We start from the raw sequence: 18,698 nt of genomic DNA on the forward strand, positions 1-18,698 counted from the left end.
AAGTAGCATTCAATGCAGTTCAGGGTAGAAACCTTATCAGGCAAGAAGTGAACCATCATTTAGCTAACATTTTCACTATGGGAGCACTTGCTGGTGAAGCCTTGGTTTCAAATACCATATCTAGGCCACCCATGAAGGACTTGGAATGTGGTGTGGGAGTAACTGATGGGGTTTTATAGATTGTGCCCAAGAGACTATTATTTATGGATGATATGCTTTGTGACCGATCCCTAACACAAAAAGTTTCACATGAATGTTCAGGGATGCATTTGTCATTTGTAGAAACAATATGTATTTTTTTTATGTCTTATAATGAAAGTAATTGAACTTAGATTTGTGGCAAAGTACCATAGAAGCTCAAATTAGATTAAATAATTGTTCATTCAACAAAATAACCACTTCACTACGATAAAGGGAAAGGGACAACTTTTTTGTGACCTGAAAACGTTGGAAAGGTGGGAGGCATAGCAGGTTGCAGTTCTGATCGGGCTTCAGCTAGAGACAAACTGAAGCCCTGGGGCAGAGATCTTTAAAGCAGTGAGTGACGAAGAAACACCCAATCCCATATCTCCCCAAAGAATCCGCCAACCAGAGTTGAATACCCCATCTCCCCTAGGCATCATGAACAGCAAAATACCCTGGAATGTCAGGAAAGTTATGACACAAGAAAAACTCAGAAGAATGATTTTGATTGGGTCTGGTCCCGAAGGATTCCAAACACTGCTGTCTGAATCAATGAGCAGCAAAATGGCAATCCTACACGTCAATGACAACAAAAACATAAGCGTTCTGCAAAGTGTAGCCTAACGGCTACAGCGGTCGACCTCGATGCTGGGGAACTGGGTCAGAGTCTCAGCAAGGGACACTCAACATCCTGTGAATCTGGGCAAATTACTTCATCTCCCCGTGCCTGACATAATGAACGTGTCCGCCAGTAATGCAACCGTGCTCATGTATGGCGCTCTGATACCTTCTGGTCAAGTTCGCGCTATATGAAACTTCCCAAGAAAAACTAAACCTAGAACAAAAGGACATTAAACTAAGTTGTATAACTTGACAGTTCAGAAGCCGACCTTCGAAGGGCAGGTTGTTTCGAATAATCAAAAGTAGGGTATTAAAAATTGGATATGCCCAGGTTAACATCGTAGATTAATCGCTCGCGAACAGTTTAAGAAGCTATGCCATTTAGACATTCTTCTAGTCGGAATGATTTCCGTGTGTTTGCTGATTTGTTTCAGGTCTTCAAAACCAGTAAAATTTGAATATAAAAAAAAAAAAATCTTATAGTCTGGCTGTTTTTCTATTTAACTCTCACTGGAAATCCCAGTTCACAATCACGTTGTCTCAAGTATGAATATCAGAAAAAGTGTTTCAAGCAAGACTATTAAATTAACAGTTACAACCACGACCATGTGTGACATAATGGCGGGGTGCCGTCATTATACCAGTATATAAAAAAGGGGGATCGTGCCCAACCCTGTAATTATCGCCCAATCAGCCTAATAGACACGGTCCAAAAAGTGGTAGGACGTGTAATTATTAATAATCTGCTTGATTGGGCTGAGGAGCAGAACGTCCTATCCCCTTTTCAGGCGGGTTTTCGCAGAGCAACTAGCACTGTAGACCAGGTCTTTCGCTTCCGACTAATTTAATGGCGCACAGTGGTTCTGGGCGGATGCAGTCTCTACGCAGCTTTTGTTGACTTAAGGGCTGCATTCGACCTGGTGCCGAGGGCTAAATTGTGGGAGGTGTTGGCAGCCCTGGGGGTCCCGATGACTATTTTAACCTTGATCATGAGACTTCACGAGGGCACTTATGCTAAGATCCAATGGGGTGGCTACGGTAACGATACTATTGACTTCCCTGTCGAGCGGGGGGTTCGGCAGGGTTGCTCAATGGCACCAACACTGTTTACTCTTTTTATAAACGGAATTGTTCCCCTTATGCAAGCTGAGCCCGTAGACGCTCCCTCTCTCGCTGGTGCAAAAGTTCCAATTTTAATGTTCGCAGACGACACCTTAATTTTATCAAAATCCCCAAGTGGTCTGCAAAAGGCACTGGCAATTTTTGACAAATTTTGTTGTGATCATGGGTTGGAGGTAAACGCAGCTAAAACAAAACTCATGGCTTTTAATCCTTGTAGGAATTATAAATCTAAAATTACCATGAGTGGGCGCTGCCTTGAAGTGGTGAATTCCTTTACTTATCTGGGGATACATATCTCAAATGACAACAGATGGAACCACCACTTGAATTTGGCAATATTAAGACACAAACAACTGGCTGGTACCATCATTAAGGAGCACACGAAATCTTTAACTAAGCCAATCAAACCGCCACTAATCATATACGAGGATAAAGCAATAGGGTCTGCACTATACGGGGCAGAGCTGTGGGGGCAAGAAAACCTCCAGGAGCTACAGAGGTCAGAGAATAGCTTCCTCCGAAAATTAACTGGCACCCCGCAGAGCAGTCCCCTCTTGCCACTCAGATATGATCTTGGTAGGAAGGAAATTTCGGCTATGTGTAAACTTCGACCGATATTATATTGGCGTAGAATCTGGACCACCCCCGAGTTGTCACAATATGCAGAAGGATTTGCTGATGTGATCCAAGCAGATCGATTTCATGAAATTAAATGGTTTAGATCTTTGAGAACTGCACTAAGTGAACTAGGGTTGAGTGAATTGTGGTCGGATCCAACCGGGTCATCCTTTCCGTCAAAGTTGTTTATAAAAAACCTTTATTGGGAACAGGTTGAAAATAAGAGTCTCCTTAACAACAATAATGGGTCTATGACAACTGCCTTCCTTGAAGCTAAACTGTTTCCAATGTTTGAAATGTATTGGGATATTATAACTAAACCCATGGATAGGAAACTGTTTTTCCAAATGAGGGCTGGCTCTCTACCTCTTGGTAATTTAACATCTAAATGGAGAAATAGAGGTCCAGCAACTTGCTTAGTTTGTGGGGAAGGCAATGAGACTCTGGGACACTTCTTGTTTGTCATGCATATTCTGTTCCTAGACGTGTGTGGTTGGCTCCCATGTGCAGAAATTTGGGTACTAAAAGCTCCTCGGTAGCTCTACGCATTGTCAAAACTACCTCCTTAAACTGGATTATCATAGCGACCGCAAAGTACTTGGGGTGGGCGTGGGTAATTAGGCAGAGATTGCTAGTAGGGTGACTACTCTCTGCCTAGATGATCAGAGACTGCTAGTTTATCTATTCTCTGTTCCCATGCCAGGTGTCTATCTGACGAAAACATCTTTTAAACCAATTTTAACTATGTAATTGGATTGTTCTTTTAACACGATTTTATAATATGAACTTTGCACCTCGATGGTATACAACTTGATGAAATGTGTTTTAAAAACTTCTTTTTTAATGTGTATTGTGCTTAAAGTCATGCTGACTTAGTAATTTAATTGTATTTTATTATGTGTTTGTTTGTCTGCTTTAATGAGTAAATACTCGAATAAAGCACTTTTGAATTGAATTGAAGCTATGCCATTTGGACATTCTTATAGTCGGAATGATTTCCGTGTGTCTGCTGATTTTTTTCAGGTCTTCAAAACCAGTCAAATTTGAATATAAAAAAAAAAATCTTATAGTCTGGCTGTTTTTCTATTTAACTCTCACTGGAAATCCCAGTTCACAATCACGTTGTCTCAAGTATGAATATCAGAAAAAGTGTTTCAAGCAAGACTATTAAATTAACAGTTACAACCACGACCATGTGTGACATAATGGAGAACATTTTACAGTGTGAAGGACGCTGTGCCTACCTCTTCACGACCCAGTTTCCCTGGACCAACAACGCCACCTGCTGTATACAACGGAGTACTGCAGTTGAGTCTGTTCCAGTGGCCATAAGACCCATGAGGTTGGCAAACGGCATCACCTTCACTGAGAAAAAAATAAAATAAACAACGTTAGCAGCCATTGGGTTGAAGTCGGGTCATTGAAAAACGTCAGACAGTGCTCAAAATAGCGAAAACTCAAAGAAAAAGTATTTGTGCTATAAAGACAACCTTTATAACGACTCTAAATTCTCCAGCACATAGCTGCGGCTAAAGGAGCATACCATTCAGTTAATCTTATCTGTATCTATTGGTACTGTAGAAAAAGTCCACTTTTTTTTTAGTCAATGGTGGGAGATAATTACCCGGCAATTTCAATGCTCGGTACAAAGAAAGGGGCCACGCACTTCCACGGTTCCATATTTGTGCCCCTGAAAAGGTATAGTAACTCAAGCCGTGTGTGAAATTCTTGGCTTCAACGAGAGAAAAGCCATAAAGGAGACCGAGTTTCTGCACATGGGACCTGCTGGCTGAACCTCAGTGGATTTAGTGTCTGAGGGTTCAGTCATGCGACAACAGCCCAGTATGTAACAGGAGTAGCACAAATCTACGGATGTTGAAAATACACTGATACGTGATGCTAAATACACCTCTTCCAGCACTACTTAAATATCTGGGACAAAGCGTTATATTTTCCCACAGAGACTACTGTCGAGGTGTTGATAAGGGAAAGCAACAAACTTTAAGAAGGGGCAATAGAGGTACATTTTGTTACTGTACCCGTGACTGAGCCAAAAGCAGCACTTTCACCCAAAAAAACAAACCTCCCAAAAATTAACACCCCCCCCCCCCCTTTACACCTCGTAGTGAAGTCAATGTGTAACTGGTGGGCATGATTTTAGCGGATTGACAGGGTTAAATCGGTCCCACCACCCTACCATTCTGTTTAAGCTCCCCCCTGCGGGTTTTTTTTCGTCCCTGCCTACACCCCTTGTGACTGTTTACCCATCTTTCTCTTCACCCTCCTTTCTCCCCTGCCTGCCTTTTTTTTTCCTCTCTTGCCCTGGGTCAGCCTGATGCAAAGTCCTGGCCCTCAAAAATGAGTCCCGGGCAACCCCTGGCACAAATTAAGTACTGTTTGACGAGGCTTCGCCATCCTCGCCTGCAGAAAAAGTTTGAAAAAATTGAAAGAAACTATGCATTTTACAGCACAAATTCTCAAAAATCATTGGTTAAAATGTCAAACTGCATAAAGTCCGGAAGAGAAAATAAAAAATTGTTAAAAATTCAAGTCCGGTTAACGGTACCCAAGAGAAATATTTCTCATTAGCAGCGAATCTGTCGTGCGCTTAAGTAACTTTTGTGCCCAGTTCAGAGGGGCAGCATTTTTGCCACAAAAGTAGTGTCCACTTGATGAGGGGTGCTCTCAAGTATGAAACGTGCCTTTATCAATCAAACCGGATTTTTAAAGCGATTCTATTCACCCACCAGGGTGTCCAGACGCTGAGAGCCAAACTGCTTGGGTGGAATCAGTTTTACAACCAGGTCTCGTGTTCCTTTCTGAATTCCTGAAGGGAAGGTGATTTGTGGAGGGGTGGGTTGTTCCAGGACTTTGCGGCGAGGTAGGAGAAGGAGCGTCCTCCACTGTTGCTACGGCAGATGCGGGGAGTATGAGTGAGGGAGGAGGAGTAAAGAGAAAGAACAGTAGAGTGTCCCCCTTTCATGCTCCAAAGTCAATTAACAGCCCTTCTTACTCCAGTCCACGATAATAAATTACAGAATGGACGGTCATTTGCCAGGGAGCATCCATCATGGGTTAATGTGGACGTGTAACGTAAGCACCACCAGTGACATGAATCTTCGATGCTGTGAATCATTTAAAGCCGATAAGTGCCCGTCTGCATGGAGTACTGCATCAATCAGCTAGCACGCTGATTAAATGACTAACTTCTTGGGGGTGACCAGTGTTGATCATGTTGGAGGGGGGTGCATTTCATGCAGGGATGCTCGACTGTGCACACGGGGCAATATGAAAGGAAAATAAGGAGACTCATTGTTTGGTTAAATGTGCCAAAGGCATCATATATTTGAAAAAATTCAAGAGAGAACATACATTTTGAAAACAATACGGACAAATTAGGAACAGTTGTAACAGCACTGTAAGCAATAAATACGTAAGTAACCCGACAAACTTTGTGCACACAAGTGCTCTTGACCTTCAAGGTGGACGGCGCAGGTGACAAGTGAAACAGCGATAGGCGGCGCAAGGTGAGAATGTGACAATAATAGAAAGTACTTGTGCTTCACAGGTAAGCATTTACATACATTGTAGAGAGTTAGGTATTTTGGTGAACCACAGTATAGGGCGCCACAAGTTGCGCTGGGATGTCGACGGAGTTTCAATCTATAAAGATTAGGATCATCATCAGGACCAGGTTACAGATTGATGGGTGCTGAGTAAGGTAGGGCGAGGTGGTGAAGGAGGGTAGGTGATCGGTTCCGGTAGGTCAGCGAGGCTAGATTGCACCGAAAGGCCACCCAAGGTGAGAGGCAATGGATGTGAAAAGAGCTGGTAAGGCAAGGGACGTGGTCCGGGTGAGGCGGGAGTGGAAGGCTGGAGATGCAGTTGGGGGCCGGGGTATTGCTGACTTCTATTGGGAAGTTCGGAGCACGTCGGGTTCAATCGGCTTCAGAACAGGACCCGCCTCACCCGGTCGAGCCACTGACTCGGGCCGTCCCCAATTGCCCTGTATATAAAGCTCTATCGCGATGCCAGTTTCTAAGCTGTCCTGTATCTAAAGCCCCTTTGCTAAGATGGTTTTCACATTGTCCTGTATGTAAATCATTACTGCTATGCTGGGCTACATGTTACTCTGTGTGGAGAACACAACCCCATTGCTCCAATGGCTCTGTAGACAGCACTATTTGCTCGTTCTCCAAATGTCCTGTAGATCAAGCTTGAATTCTATGCCTATTCCCAAATGGTCCTGCAGATAGAACAACTGCTACGCCTATTTCCACCCGACACAGCAAGTAAAGCGCTAATGATATGCTCACTTCCATATTGCCATTTACGTATAGCACCATTACAAACTTGTACCGCGCTAGGAATCGACTCCCGAAGGAGTATCTCCGCGCCCCTGGCATCATCTTTGAGCAGAGCAGGTCCTACAATGTAGCATTATTTCCCTTTGTCGGATGAACTAGTATTGGAAAAGGAAAGTTTTTAGTTTCTTCCTAAAAGGAAGATGTTCCCTACATTGTCTGATCTCTCTGGGGAGATTGTTCCACAGCTTTGGGCCAGCCACAGACAGGGCCCTACTTGCCTTGCCTTCTTAATCCTAGGAACACATAGGAGCTCTTGATCTCCCGATCTAAGAGATCGGGAGGGAGCATATGCATTACATTTTTTTGTCAGATATTCGGGGCCTTTCCCTGTGAGGCACTTATGGATGACACAACATGTCTTAAACAATACCCTCTGTTGCACTGAAAGCCAGTGAAGCTTAATCAACAGGGGTTTAGATGGAGTACGTGCAGGGGCATTGAGGACAAGGCGTGCAGCAGTGTTTTGCACAACCTGCAATCTGGAGATGACCCCCTCGTTGGCAGCTAACAGCAATCCATTACAGTAATCAAGCCTGCTCAACACGAGCGCCTGTACCAAGGTTTTTCTAGTGGTATCAGGGAGCAGGGGGGAACACTCTTCGGAGAAGCCCAATGATATGGAAACAGGAGCCAACCACTTGGTTTCCATGTTGTTTCAAGGAAAGCTCCTGATCCAGTTTTACTCCAAGATTTTTCACGCACTGTTTAGGTTCAGGGACTGGGCCCAGGTCTTGCGGCCACCAGTCAGGGTTCCACAGGCGTTTAGCTTCCCCAAAGAGCATCACCTCCGTTTTGGAAACGTTGCACTGTAAGAAGTTCGAGGCCATCCACTGGGCCACTTCTTTCATACCCCGGGCAAAGGAGTTTCGCACTTCAGATGTCAAAGTTTTGAATGGAAAGAGGAGTTGTGTATCGTCCGCATACGATACCGGGATGAAACCGTGGGATCTCATAATGTTTGACAGGGAGGCCACATAGATGTTAAATAAAGTAGGGCTCAGACATGAGCCCTGCGGCACCCCCTTAGAGATCTCCACCTCCTCCGACCGATACGTCCCCATGATGACACTTTGGGTACGCTTAGTGAGAAAACTCCTTAGCCAGGCCAGCACCCTGCCTTCCAGACCGATGTCAATTAGTCTGGAGGTCATGATGTCATGTGACACCGTGTCAAACGCCGCTGACAAATCTAAAAGCACCAGGATAACGGAAAACCCCCCATCCTGTAGCATATGAAGATCGTCAGCGACGGACAACAGGGCAGTCTCAGTGCTGTGCCTAGGCCTAAACCCAGACTGGGAGGGATCCAGCCCCCCTGCCCTTTCGATGAAATTTGACAAGTGCCGATTGACAAATTTCTCCGTCAACTTCCCATGAACTTGCTATGAACATTTTCTAAATTGTCGTGTTTCTAAAGCTTTTTGCTGTTACCACAATATTCTATAGGTACATTAATACAGATTTATCTATTTCCACATCGTACTTTACGCAGAACATTACTGCTTCTATGCCGGTTTACACTCTGTACTATCTTTTGGCAGTTTCTGGACTCGCCTGAACATAACACCATGCCGCTACGCCACTTTCCATGCTGACCTGTATATAAAGTACTCCTGACGCTCACTCAGAGCATCACCAGAGCTTTGAGTAGGAGGGGAAACCAAGTAGCGGGTCTTTCCACAGACCCCAATCTCGCGGACTCCCTGTGCATTGATTGCCAACAGCAGCTTCCACACATGTAGAGAATAAGCCTCTCCCTGATGCTGCCAGCTGCCCTACAACAAGCTCAGGAGCCAATGAGAACGTCACATGAACACCAAGCCAGCGCCATTTTACATCCACAGCACTATATAACGTACTACACAGAACCAATCTAGGTGCTCATTCGCAACCAGGAGATAATCTCTTCATTGCGATACAGAAGTGAGTTTTCAATATCTACCTTCGCTTGGCATGTGATGATTTAAGAAATCAACACAGTTCGACCCAACTAGACAAAGTGTTTGTTGCCCTTTCTAGGTGCAGAAAGCAATAACCCCAAATCCAATGAGCAAAGCATTTCGGGAGCATTACGCTTTAGAATTTTACTTTGCAAACAATATGGTGCCTAATGGTGGATGCATTTTGCTTATCAAAAAAATCGTTTACTCAATCAATCTGTCACCCCTAGGGGTATCTGGGCGCTGTATCTCCATCAAAGAGCCAGGTCTTAATTCTCTTTCTGAAGTTGGTCAACGAGGCAGTTATCGAACAGACTTGAACATAACACTAGATGGAATTCCCAGTTAGTAAAGATTTTGTTTTGCAAGCGAGACACAGTCATAACTATTAATCAATCAATCAATCAATCTGTGGATTTGTAAAGCACCATTTGTCCCCGGTGAGGGTATTCAGGCACTGGCAGGTTCTAGTTGATTAGCCAGACCTTCAGGGACTTTTGGAACTCTGGAAGAGATAGGGAGGTCTGTAAATGAAAGGGTAGCTCGTTCCATGTCTTCGCTGCTAAGTAGGAGAAGGAGTGACCTCCGCATCTGCTACGTATAAAAGCAGAGTGGCATTCTTTGACATGTAAATTTACTAGTGTCTTTTTCCTAGTGCCTTAATGTATTTCAGCCTTCACTTCAGCACACAGTAGTTATCGTATCAATAACTTTTCTGTTGAGATAGCTGCTAGGAGATGTTCCTTATAACATACTTAACTTGCTCCCCCAGCGGGGGGGCGCTAGAGAGCGCGCGGCAAGATGGCCGCACTTAGGTGAGGCTCTGCTAGACCAAGCAAACATCCGCTATTTATCTGCAGTTTCCAGCGTCATCTGCCTATGAAAACGGCACTAAAGTGAATCGGGTGACCAGCGGCGAAGATCTGTGGAGTTACTGGGCGGTAGCACCTGGCAGCGACGAGAAACGGCGACACGTCCACTTCACTGCGGGGCCCAGCGCATGGCGGCGAGGCCGGGCCCGAACCTCTGAGAGACTGCCGGCCGAGGGCTAGAGTTCGTGCTTTTTCGCCCGGACTGACAGCGGCGAGAGTGGTGGCGGCAAGAGGGCGGCCGGAGGGAGAGCCTGTTGGAATCTGGGACGCCTTCCTGGAGCTTGCACCGGACAACTGCGTGAGACCGGCGGCTCCGCCCGGGCTGGTTGTGGTGAGTGGGGCTAGAGGCTACGGGAGGCCGGGGTTGCGGAGGTGGCGTGCGGCCTACCTGGGCCCGGCCGCGCGAGCTGTGACTGGCGGGGGCGGGGTGTGGGCTGGAGCTGAGAGAGGCTGCAGAGCGAGGTGGGAGCCGGGGACCCCAGGAGCTAGTCGGGCTCTTCCATTGGGACGCTGCAGGCTACCACGGAGTGCAGACCGGCTTGAGGGGCACTGTCAGCAGGGATTGGCTGTACTGGGGGCAATAATAGCTGCGAAGGCCCAGACATCGTGAGCACCGGAGGAATTATTTTAGCAACAAAATCGCGTATAGCAGCTAGTTCCTGACCAGCATAGTGCACACGCTATTTTTTGGAGTGATTGGCGCTACGTGGTGGCTAAATAACTGCCCATTGATTAACTGTAGTATTCTGGTGCAGGCCGCTCGGTTCATAGTGTCGCGACCTGCAGTCACTTAACTATACTGGTGATTGGCGACATGGGCAGACCGGAGCGCAATCAGCCTAAATTGAACTTTGAGACGCGCAAAACAGCAATGACCTCGTCACAGTCTACCTCGGATACTGACCCATCAGGAGCAGCAGGGGGCACGCCAAATCTAGAGGCCACACTCATAGCTATGCAGAAAACTCTGCAATCAATAGAGGGCACCATGGAAGCTGTCAATCACAGGCTGGACCATATGTCTGCGCAATTTGAAACACAAAATGCAAGGATGGACGAGGTAGAGCAAAGGGTGTCTGCAACGGAAGATGGTCTTACAACTGTCACAGACAAGGTTTTCAATATAGAGCAAGTGCTGGCAGTCATTCAGGCTAAGAATGAGGAGTTGGAGGGGAGGTCTCGGCGCAACAACATATGCGTCACGGGACTGCCAGAATCCACGAATGTGGGCAAGATGGAGGACTTCATGGAGCGTCTGTTTGTAGAAATTTTCGGTGCAGACCAGCTTTCCAAAATGTTTATTGTGGAACGTGCGCACCGCTCGCTAGCTAAAAGACCAGTACCAGGGGCGCCACCGCGTCCCATAATTGCCCGCATCTTGAACTATAGAGACCGAGATGTACTATTACGCCTAGCACGGGAAAAGGGCACCATTGACTATCAGGGCAACAAATTGGAATTTTTTCCAGATTTTACAATGGCAGTGCAGGCGGCACGGAAAGAATTTAGCGGTGTAAAACAACTTCTTCGTAAAGAGGATATACCATATGCCATGTTATATCCAGCCCGGTTGCGAATAGGTGCGCCATCGGAGAATAAAATATTCACCTCGCCGAAAGCGGCCATGGAGTATGCCAAGACACAGAAAAGGCGTAAGCGAGATTTGGGGATGCCACAGGAAGGAGATGATGAAATGAACGTAGACAACTAACTGTGGTTTTATGTCTCCTACACGGCACTATGATTGTGCGGAGAGGTCACGGAGCTTCCTTGATTGCGATGCTGATTTCTGCAGCGTGGCTCATTGTACTGCTTCTGTTCTATTCTTGAACTTCTGCAATATTGGGATAACAAATTTGTTGATACCCTATGGATGTGTCCCAGCTATTGGGAGGGTAATATGTTCAGATGGGGCTGTCTTCTGGCTCCACAAGACGATGCTGTATTTTTATTAATTAAGGAACTATTGATATGTGACGTATTGGTTCTTACCCGCTCAGCTTCAATATGAGTGTAGAGAAAGCGGGATTCAGCTAGAGTGCTGGCAGGGTACGAGGATTTGAAAGTTGATCACTAATGGTGGATTTATGCATATTATATGGAAACATGACTGTGGGGAATGCTCCGTGTGCCACTCTTGAATGCAATATTATTTGTTTGCGCAATGGTTAACTTTGCAATTATTTTAACTGTTGTGACATGTATGTATAGCTACTACTACACTGAAGAAGTGACGCTGCTAGTGTAATGATAATGTGTTGAGGTGGATCTAACGTCTAGCTCTTCAAGCAGTGTTGTGCTATTGATAACGTGTACATATTGATATATGTGATATTGCCTTTGCTCCGCTGAGTGTGGGTTTTTTCCTTTTCTATCAAACGTATTGGAGGGTGTATGGGCCTGGTGGATGACAGCGGAACTACATACTCCTAGCTTGGTCACCTCCTGTATCGCTGTATGCAGGAGTTAAGCGCCTCTACGCCCCCACATATGGGAGTACCCCAAAGTAGAATTTCTGGGTGTAAGGGGGAGGGGGGATCGGGGTGTTTGGGAGAGCTTTGGCAGGTTGGGGTGGCTGAAGTGGGTGGGGGGATGAAGGGTGACTCTGGGAATTTTCTGGGATGTTATGAATCAGGGAAGGGGTTTTGGCAAGTTGGGGAGGTTGTTGTGGGATGGGAGGTAAGATGGAAGGGCTGTGAGATCCGGTCCTGCTGGACGGTATACATTGAGGATAATAGGAAAGTCTATGTACAGTGTAAAGGACTACTCGACTGTTGGGGCTGGAGGAAAGATGACACAATCGCTGCCTGTTGGTTGACGGGTGAATCAGTGGTTGATTGGCTGGACATACATCTTAGCAACGTCTATGGATAGGGGAGGGAAAATTACTTGGCTAACATGGAATGTGCGGGGTCTCAACAGGCCACAAAAGACCAGACAGGTGCTTGCATATCTGAACAGGCATGATGCACAGGTGGTCTTCCTACAGGAGACGCACCTTAGCGGGCAGGCAGCTGATTCGGTGGCTAGTCGTTGGGCGGGAAAGAGAGTGGCAACATCATACTCTTCATACGCAAGGGGTGTTATGATCCGGATTAAACAGAATGTTCCCTTTGTATGTTTGCACGAGGAAGTGGATAAAGAAGGTCGCTATATTACATTACATGGTAAACTGTGTGGAGTGCTTATTACGATGGTCAATGTGTACGGGCCGAACATTGATGACCCTGATTTTTATGTTACTTTATGGAATAAGGTATACACTTTGCCCTCTTCTGCGATTGTGTGTGGGGGAGATCTGAATGTGACATTAGATACTGGGTTGGATAAAAAGGAGACGCGACAGGCTACTGCGAAACGAGCCCGAGGGGCGGTTCGAGATGGTATGGAAACACTGGGCTTGGTGGATATGTGGCGGCTGGGGCATCCGGGTGTGAAAGAAGGTACCTGTTACACGTCCGCACATGATACTTGGTCACAATTGGATTACTGGCTGGTGACGAAAGATGTTAGCGGATGGGTGATTAAGACGGCGCATTTGCCTCGAACGCTCTCCGATCATGCGCCTGTGCTGATGGAGGTGCAGATGCCATCGCGTGCACATGCTCCGTTTACATGGCGGTTGCCTCCTGGGGTTTTAACTGATCTGGTGTTGCGAGAGCGGCTGTGCGAGACGATAGAAGTGTTTTTTGAGAAGAATGTTGGGTCGGTGTCGGATGCGTGTATTGTCTGGGAGGCCTTCAAAGTGACGGTGCGGGGTGCATGTATTGGTATGCAGGCTGGAGTGCTCAAGTCGCTCAGAGACTCGATGGATAGATTGGAACGCGAACTGCTGAGTTTGGAACGGCAATGCGAACAGCAACCGGCTGACACTCTGCTAGCCGACATAAACTCCAAAGTTACTGAGTACAATGAGTTGGCGGAACAGGAAGTCAACTACTTATCCAAGCGCACTAGAGCACGGTACTATGGTGAGGGAGGCAGGCCTGGTTGGGGACTAGCGGACAGACTTAAGGATACTTGGGCTAAACATTGTGTGGTGTGCTATCACCACTCCACACCCCTCCTCAGGGAGCTTCATTGGCTCCCTGTTAAAGAACGTTCTCTGTTTAAAACCGCCTGCATGGTTTTCCAGGCCCGACAAGGCACCGCCCCGCCTTCATTTCCTCACTAATAAAAGAATACGCCCCCCCCAGAGAACTTCGTTCCTCCACGAAATCCCTCCTTCAAATCCCACGCTTCAGACGCAAAAAGTGGGGTGGGTCCAACTTCTCCACCTTGGCCCCCACCTTCTGGAACTCCCTCCCAGACCACCTTCGTGCGGCTACCCATTATGTTTCCTTCCGTAAGGAACTAAAAACGTTTCTTTTTAAACAGGCATTCCCTGCGTAAACCCCCTCCCCGGTTCTTACTTTTGTCTCTGAAGCCAATACCCTCCACTAGCGCCAAGAAACCGTTCGGTGCACGCTGCGCTTTATAAATGTTTTAAATTAGAAATTGGTACAAGAACTTAGGGACGGAGAAAAGACTGACGGATGAGGAGGGTATACTGGAATGTTTTACACAATGCTATACCACTATGTACGAATATAGAGAAACCGCTGATGAGGAAGACATAGCGAAATACTTGGAGGATATTGCATTGGTCTGGCTCTCGAAAGGGCAACAAGAATTTTTAATGCATCATATTACAGAGGGGGAACTTAGGGACGCGATTGAGGCGCTACCGAATGGTAAAGCTACTGGCACCGACGGTTTACCTTCCGAATTCTATAAAGAATATGTAGACTTGCTACTGCCGCATTTGGCAATGGTACTGGAGGAGGCTCTTGAACAAGGGCAACTACCAGTGACAATGAGAGAGGCTCTGCTAGTGGTTCTGCCGAAGCCAGGTAAACCACATGATCGACGTGAGTCGTACCGACCTCTGTCGCTAATGAACACGGACGTGAAGATCCTTGCTAAGGTGTTGGCTACGCGCCTGCGACTGTTGCTGCCTGATATGGTACTGCCAGACCAGTCAGGCTTTGTGCCACTGCGCTCGACGACGCATAACTTAATAGCATTGTTCACGGTTCTTCACTTGCTCAAGCCTGACTTGGCTGCGGTCCTTTTGGACGCTGCCAAAGCGTTTGACTCTGTAGCCTGGAAATATATGATGGCGGTATTGCATCGCATGGGCGTGCCGTTCTTTTTTACGTCCTGGACCACGTTACTATACACTAATCCGGTCGCACAAGTACGGGTTAATGGTCGTATATCAGCCCCAATTGCTATACAGAGAGGTACAAGGCAAGGATGCCCGCTGTCACCTTTATTGTTTGCTATTATTATGGAACCGTTGGCTTGTATCCTGCGGCAAAGGCATGCAGCCTCGGCATTGGGTTTTCGTCTTCGCTCGCTGGCAGTATCTATGTATGCTGACGATATGGTGCTTTATATCCGGGAGCCGGTAAGATATTTAGAAGGGGTGATCAGAGAATACATCAGATTTGAACGCTTCTCTGGCCTAGCAATAAATTGGGACAAATCTATATTACTGCAGTTAACCGATATTACCCTCCCATTCCCAATAGAGTTCCCTCTGGAATGGGCCTCAGAACCAGTTCGGTACCTAGGGATATGGATACACAGGGACGCCCAAGAAATAATCCGTTCTAATTATGGAGTGGCGATTACCAAGTAGGAAGATCAGGTTGCACGCTGGATACGATTACCCCGGTCATTTGCGGACCGAGTAGCCCTGATTAAAATGGTGGTACTCCCCAAGTTTTTATACTACTTTGTAAACATCATGCTTGCTTTGACGGCTCACTTTTTTGCAACGCTTCAGTCCTTGTTAATCAAATTAGCCTGGGGGGGTAAGAAACCTCGTGTAAAGTGGGACACTCTGACAAAACCATATGGGCGAGGCGGGTTTGCGGTGCCGGATATGAAACTGTACTATCTGTGTGCACAAGCTCACCGCATTCGGTGTACGAGAAGGGGGAGGTGGACACGGTACAGTGCACAGCAAAGGCCTGGCGGGAATTAGGGAAGCGCGCAGACCGTTTGCCATTGTTTGCACCGGCCATGCCTCTGCTGTATCATGCGAACATCTGTCTCGAGCGAAGTGGGTGCTCTTCAACTGTTGCAGGGTGCTGGAATACATACCATGGGTGATGTGTTCCCAGCTGGCCAATTTCTTGGCTTGCAGACAATATTGGACCAAACGACTAATGGGACTATGGCTACGTTCACCTACGTCAGGCTGCGTGCTGCGGTGCGTGATCACTACCCATCCTTTCCGATGGAATTACCTACATTGAACGCCTTACAATTGATGTATACAGCGACTTCCAGAGCGAAGATGATTTCGCGATTGTACAAGGTGTCGCAGGACGATGATGGAGATGTAAGTGTGGCTGCAAGGTCTAGATGGGACGCATGTTTGTTAGAACCGCTGTTGGATGACTAATGGGCTGAATATTGTGATACGACAGGCAGATTTGCTGCGAATGGGAATTTTAGGCTCATACACTAGAAATTCTTACAGCAATGGTACTACACTCCGGAGCAACTTTTTAAGTATGGGCTTCGTGACACATCTGCGTGTGTGCGGTGTGGGATGGATGCTGCCAATTTCCTGCACTTGGCTTGGGTGTGTCCTCGTGTGTTTGCTTTCTGGACGGATGTGACAGTGGCTCTGACTGACATGACATCAGTGGCGGTTGAGGTGGCCCCCCCGCATATGTCTGCTGGGCATGGTATCTGGTATACCGTTGAGTGTGCGGCACTTGGTTGCATTGGCACTGCAATTGGCCAAGCGCAGAGTGGCGGCCTGCTGGGGAGGGAGGAGAGCGCCTGATGTTAAAACTTGGTTACAAGAAATGGCGTATTGTCGTGTTCAACTGACGTGTTATTATGAGGAACTGCCATTGGGCTCACGACCAAGAGACATTTGGGGGCCCTACACCACTTACATGCTGGCAATGCTCTCTGATGAAGACTGAGCTTGGTCCACGCTTTTAGCGTGACAAACTACCCTATTCAGGGAAGCACTGATTTGTGTGTTGCAAATAGCCAGGCAATTAGCGCTCACCTGGTTCATATCCTCTGATAAGTAAAGCGTGACCTGTTGTTTCTCCCAGTGCACAAACTCCCGTTGCTAATCTTGCTTAATAAGGCTTCCCTGCATTGGTGCAGGTATTCACTGATCTTATTTACTGTCACAGGTGTATGCATGATGTTGTTATCTCCATGATGCTGTGCTTACTGTTCGTCTCACTTGCTCTGTCTATCAACACTCGAGTAGCTGACCAACTATGATCCGGAAAGACTTATGGGGGGGGTTTGTTTAGTTAATAAAAGTTGACTATGATTTATTGAAAATTTAAGACTACAAGGAGATCTGCCATTGGGACTGCAAGTCAGAGCATGTTCATTTTCACGTATGTTACGCCGCCGGGCCTCTGGCTGTCGGCATTACGGCTGTGTTCTGATAACTGAATGAACGTCTATTTCAAATCGTTGAGGCCGGCCCATCGGGTTGTAGGCCAGTAGCTGTGTCCTTGCAGAATGGTAAAATAAAGGTCTATAAAAAAAACTAGGGTTTTGACCAGGACAATCCATAGGTGTTCTACTTCATGACCACATTAAACGTTTTGGTTCAAAAGAGATGGAGGGCCTCCAGTCAGGGAATTCTACAATGTGGCCATGGTACCGAATCCTATGACCTTGGCTTCACATTATTAAGCGGCAATCAACTTTCAATGTAGGCAACACCTAAGAGTGTGAAGGGATACAAGGAATACCTTATGAGTCAGTGAACCTTTCACACCCATGATAACCTGGGTGATGTCCTAGCGAAAAATTTATGAAATTAGATTTATCAAATACTGACATTGATCACGAAGGGTAGAGGAGTGTCTAGCTTCTACATAACAACCTCGTAGAATTACCAAAGGTTTGATGTTCACATCACCAGAAATGACCTATGCAGCCTACCACCTGTGAAATCTCACAAATGGTATGTACGAAGGTCCTAGTTAAACTTAAGAATTTCAGTTACGAAGTGAAGCTGAAATCCACCATCTTGATGAGGATGAATGACGAGAATAAGGACGCCAACCACATTAAAAATAGAATACAGGTCAAGCATGATCAATGTGGCGAGAAACCTTGAATTAGGAGTTATCCAAGTTTATATGAAGAGCAGGGTTAGTTCCATCAAGTGGCTGAAACCTGGCAGGGATAGGGGAGTGGCTGGGAATCAAGTTGATCTCAGCACTGCCTAAAAGCTATCGTTTTATTAATATAATACTGATACTCCTGTAAATGGGTCTTACTTGTTTCCTTATTAATTGTGTAGTTGTGGGTCTTTTTAACTTCCGATGGGACACAGATTATTTCCTCAAGTGCTGTTAATAATAAGTTTGATTTGAGGAACAGGGAATGTTGTACAGAAATAAGTGAAACTACATCGACAGGGCTGTCTGGGAATATTAAAAACTGAAGAAGTCCTGATCATTTCCTGACAATGCAGAAATGCAGAAAACATGAGGGAATATGTACTTCTTTGATAGTAGGTGGGGTGAAGGGGAAACCGTTTTAGAAAATAAATATAAAACAAAGCATTTGGTGCACTGGCTTGTTAGCTGCCTTGATGTTATTCCTTATGGTTGATACTTTATTTTTGGTTGCACACTGTTTGAATAACAGTAACAAAAGAGGGGCCTGCACTTGGGCCTGGTGCCCGATATCTTACACCGCAGCATGATTCAAATAAACCGTTAAGTGTCAAAAAGTAGTTTCAACCCCTTACCATCCAGATTTAGACATTTGTTTTTGAGCAAAGGCAATTGGTGAAGAACAGCATTTACTCTCAAAGCTGTGAACTGCTGCCACTTGACTAAATATGCTGTCTCTTGAGGATGCGGTTCAGTGCACTCCGTGGCAGAGAGGACCTTTCTTGCTTTAGCTACACGTGGCTTCAC

The 18,698-nt window shown here is 46.3% G+C and overlaps 1 protein-coding gene across 1 annotated transcript in view; it reads right to left on the reverse strand.

Annotated features, from left to right (window-relative positions):
* Positions 1 to 18,698, reverse strand: part of POLR3E (RNA polymerase III subunit E) — a 300,274-nt gene that overhangs the window by 143,057 nt on the left and 138,519 nt on the right. The window contains exon 13 of the mRNA XM_086940764.1: positions 3,789 to 3,909. Coding sequence (XP_086796890.1) covers positions 3,789 to 3,909 — 121 coding nt within the window. The remainder of the gene's footprint in view (positions 1 to 3,788; positions 3,910 to 18,698) is intronic.

The sequence above is a fragment of the Lissotriton vulgaris genome, chromosome 10 (assembly GCF_964263255.1).
Source record: "Lissotriton vulgaris chromosome 10, aLisVul1.2, whole genome shotgun sequence".
NCBI classification, from domain to species: domain Eukaryota; kingdom Metazoa; phylum Chordata; class Amphibia; order Caudata; family Salamandridae; genus Lissotriton; species Lissotriton vulgaris.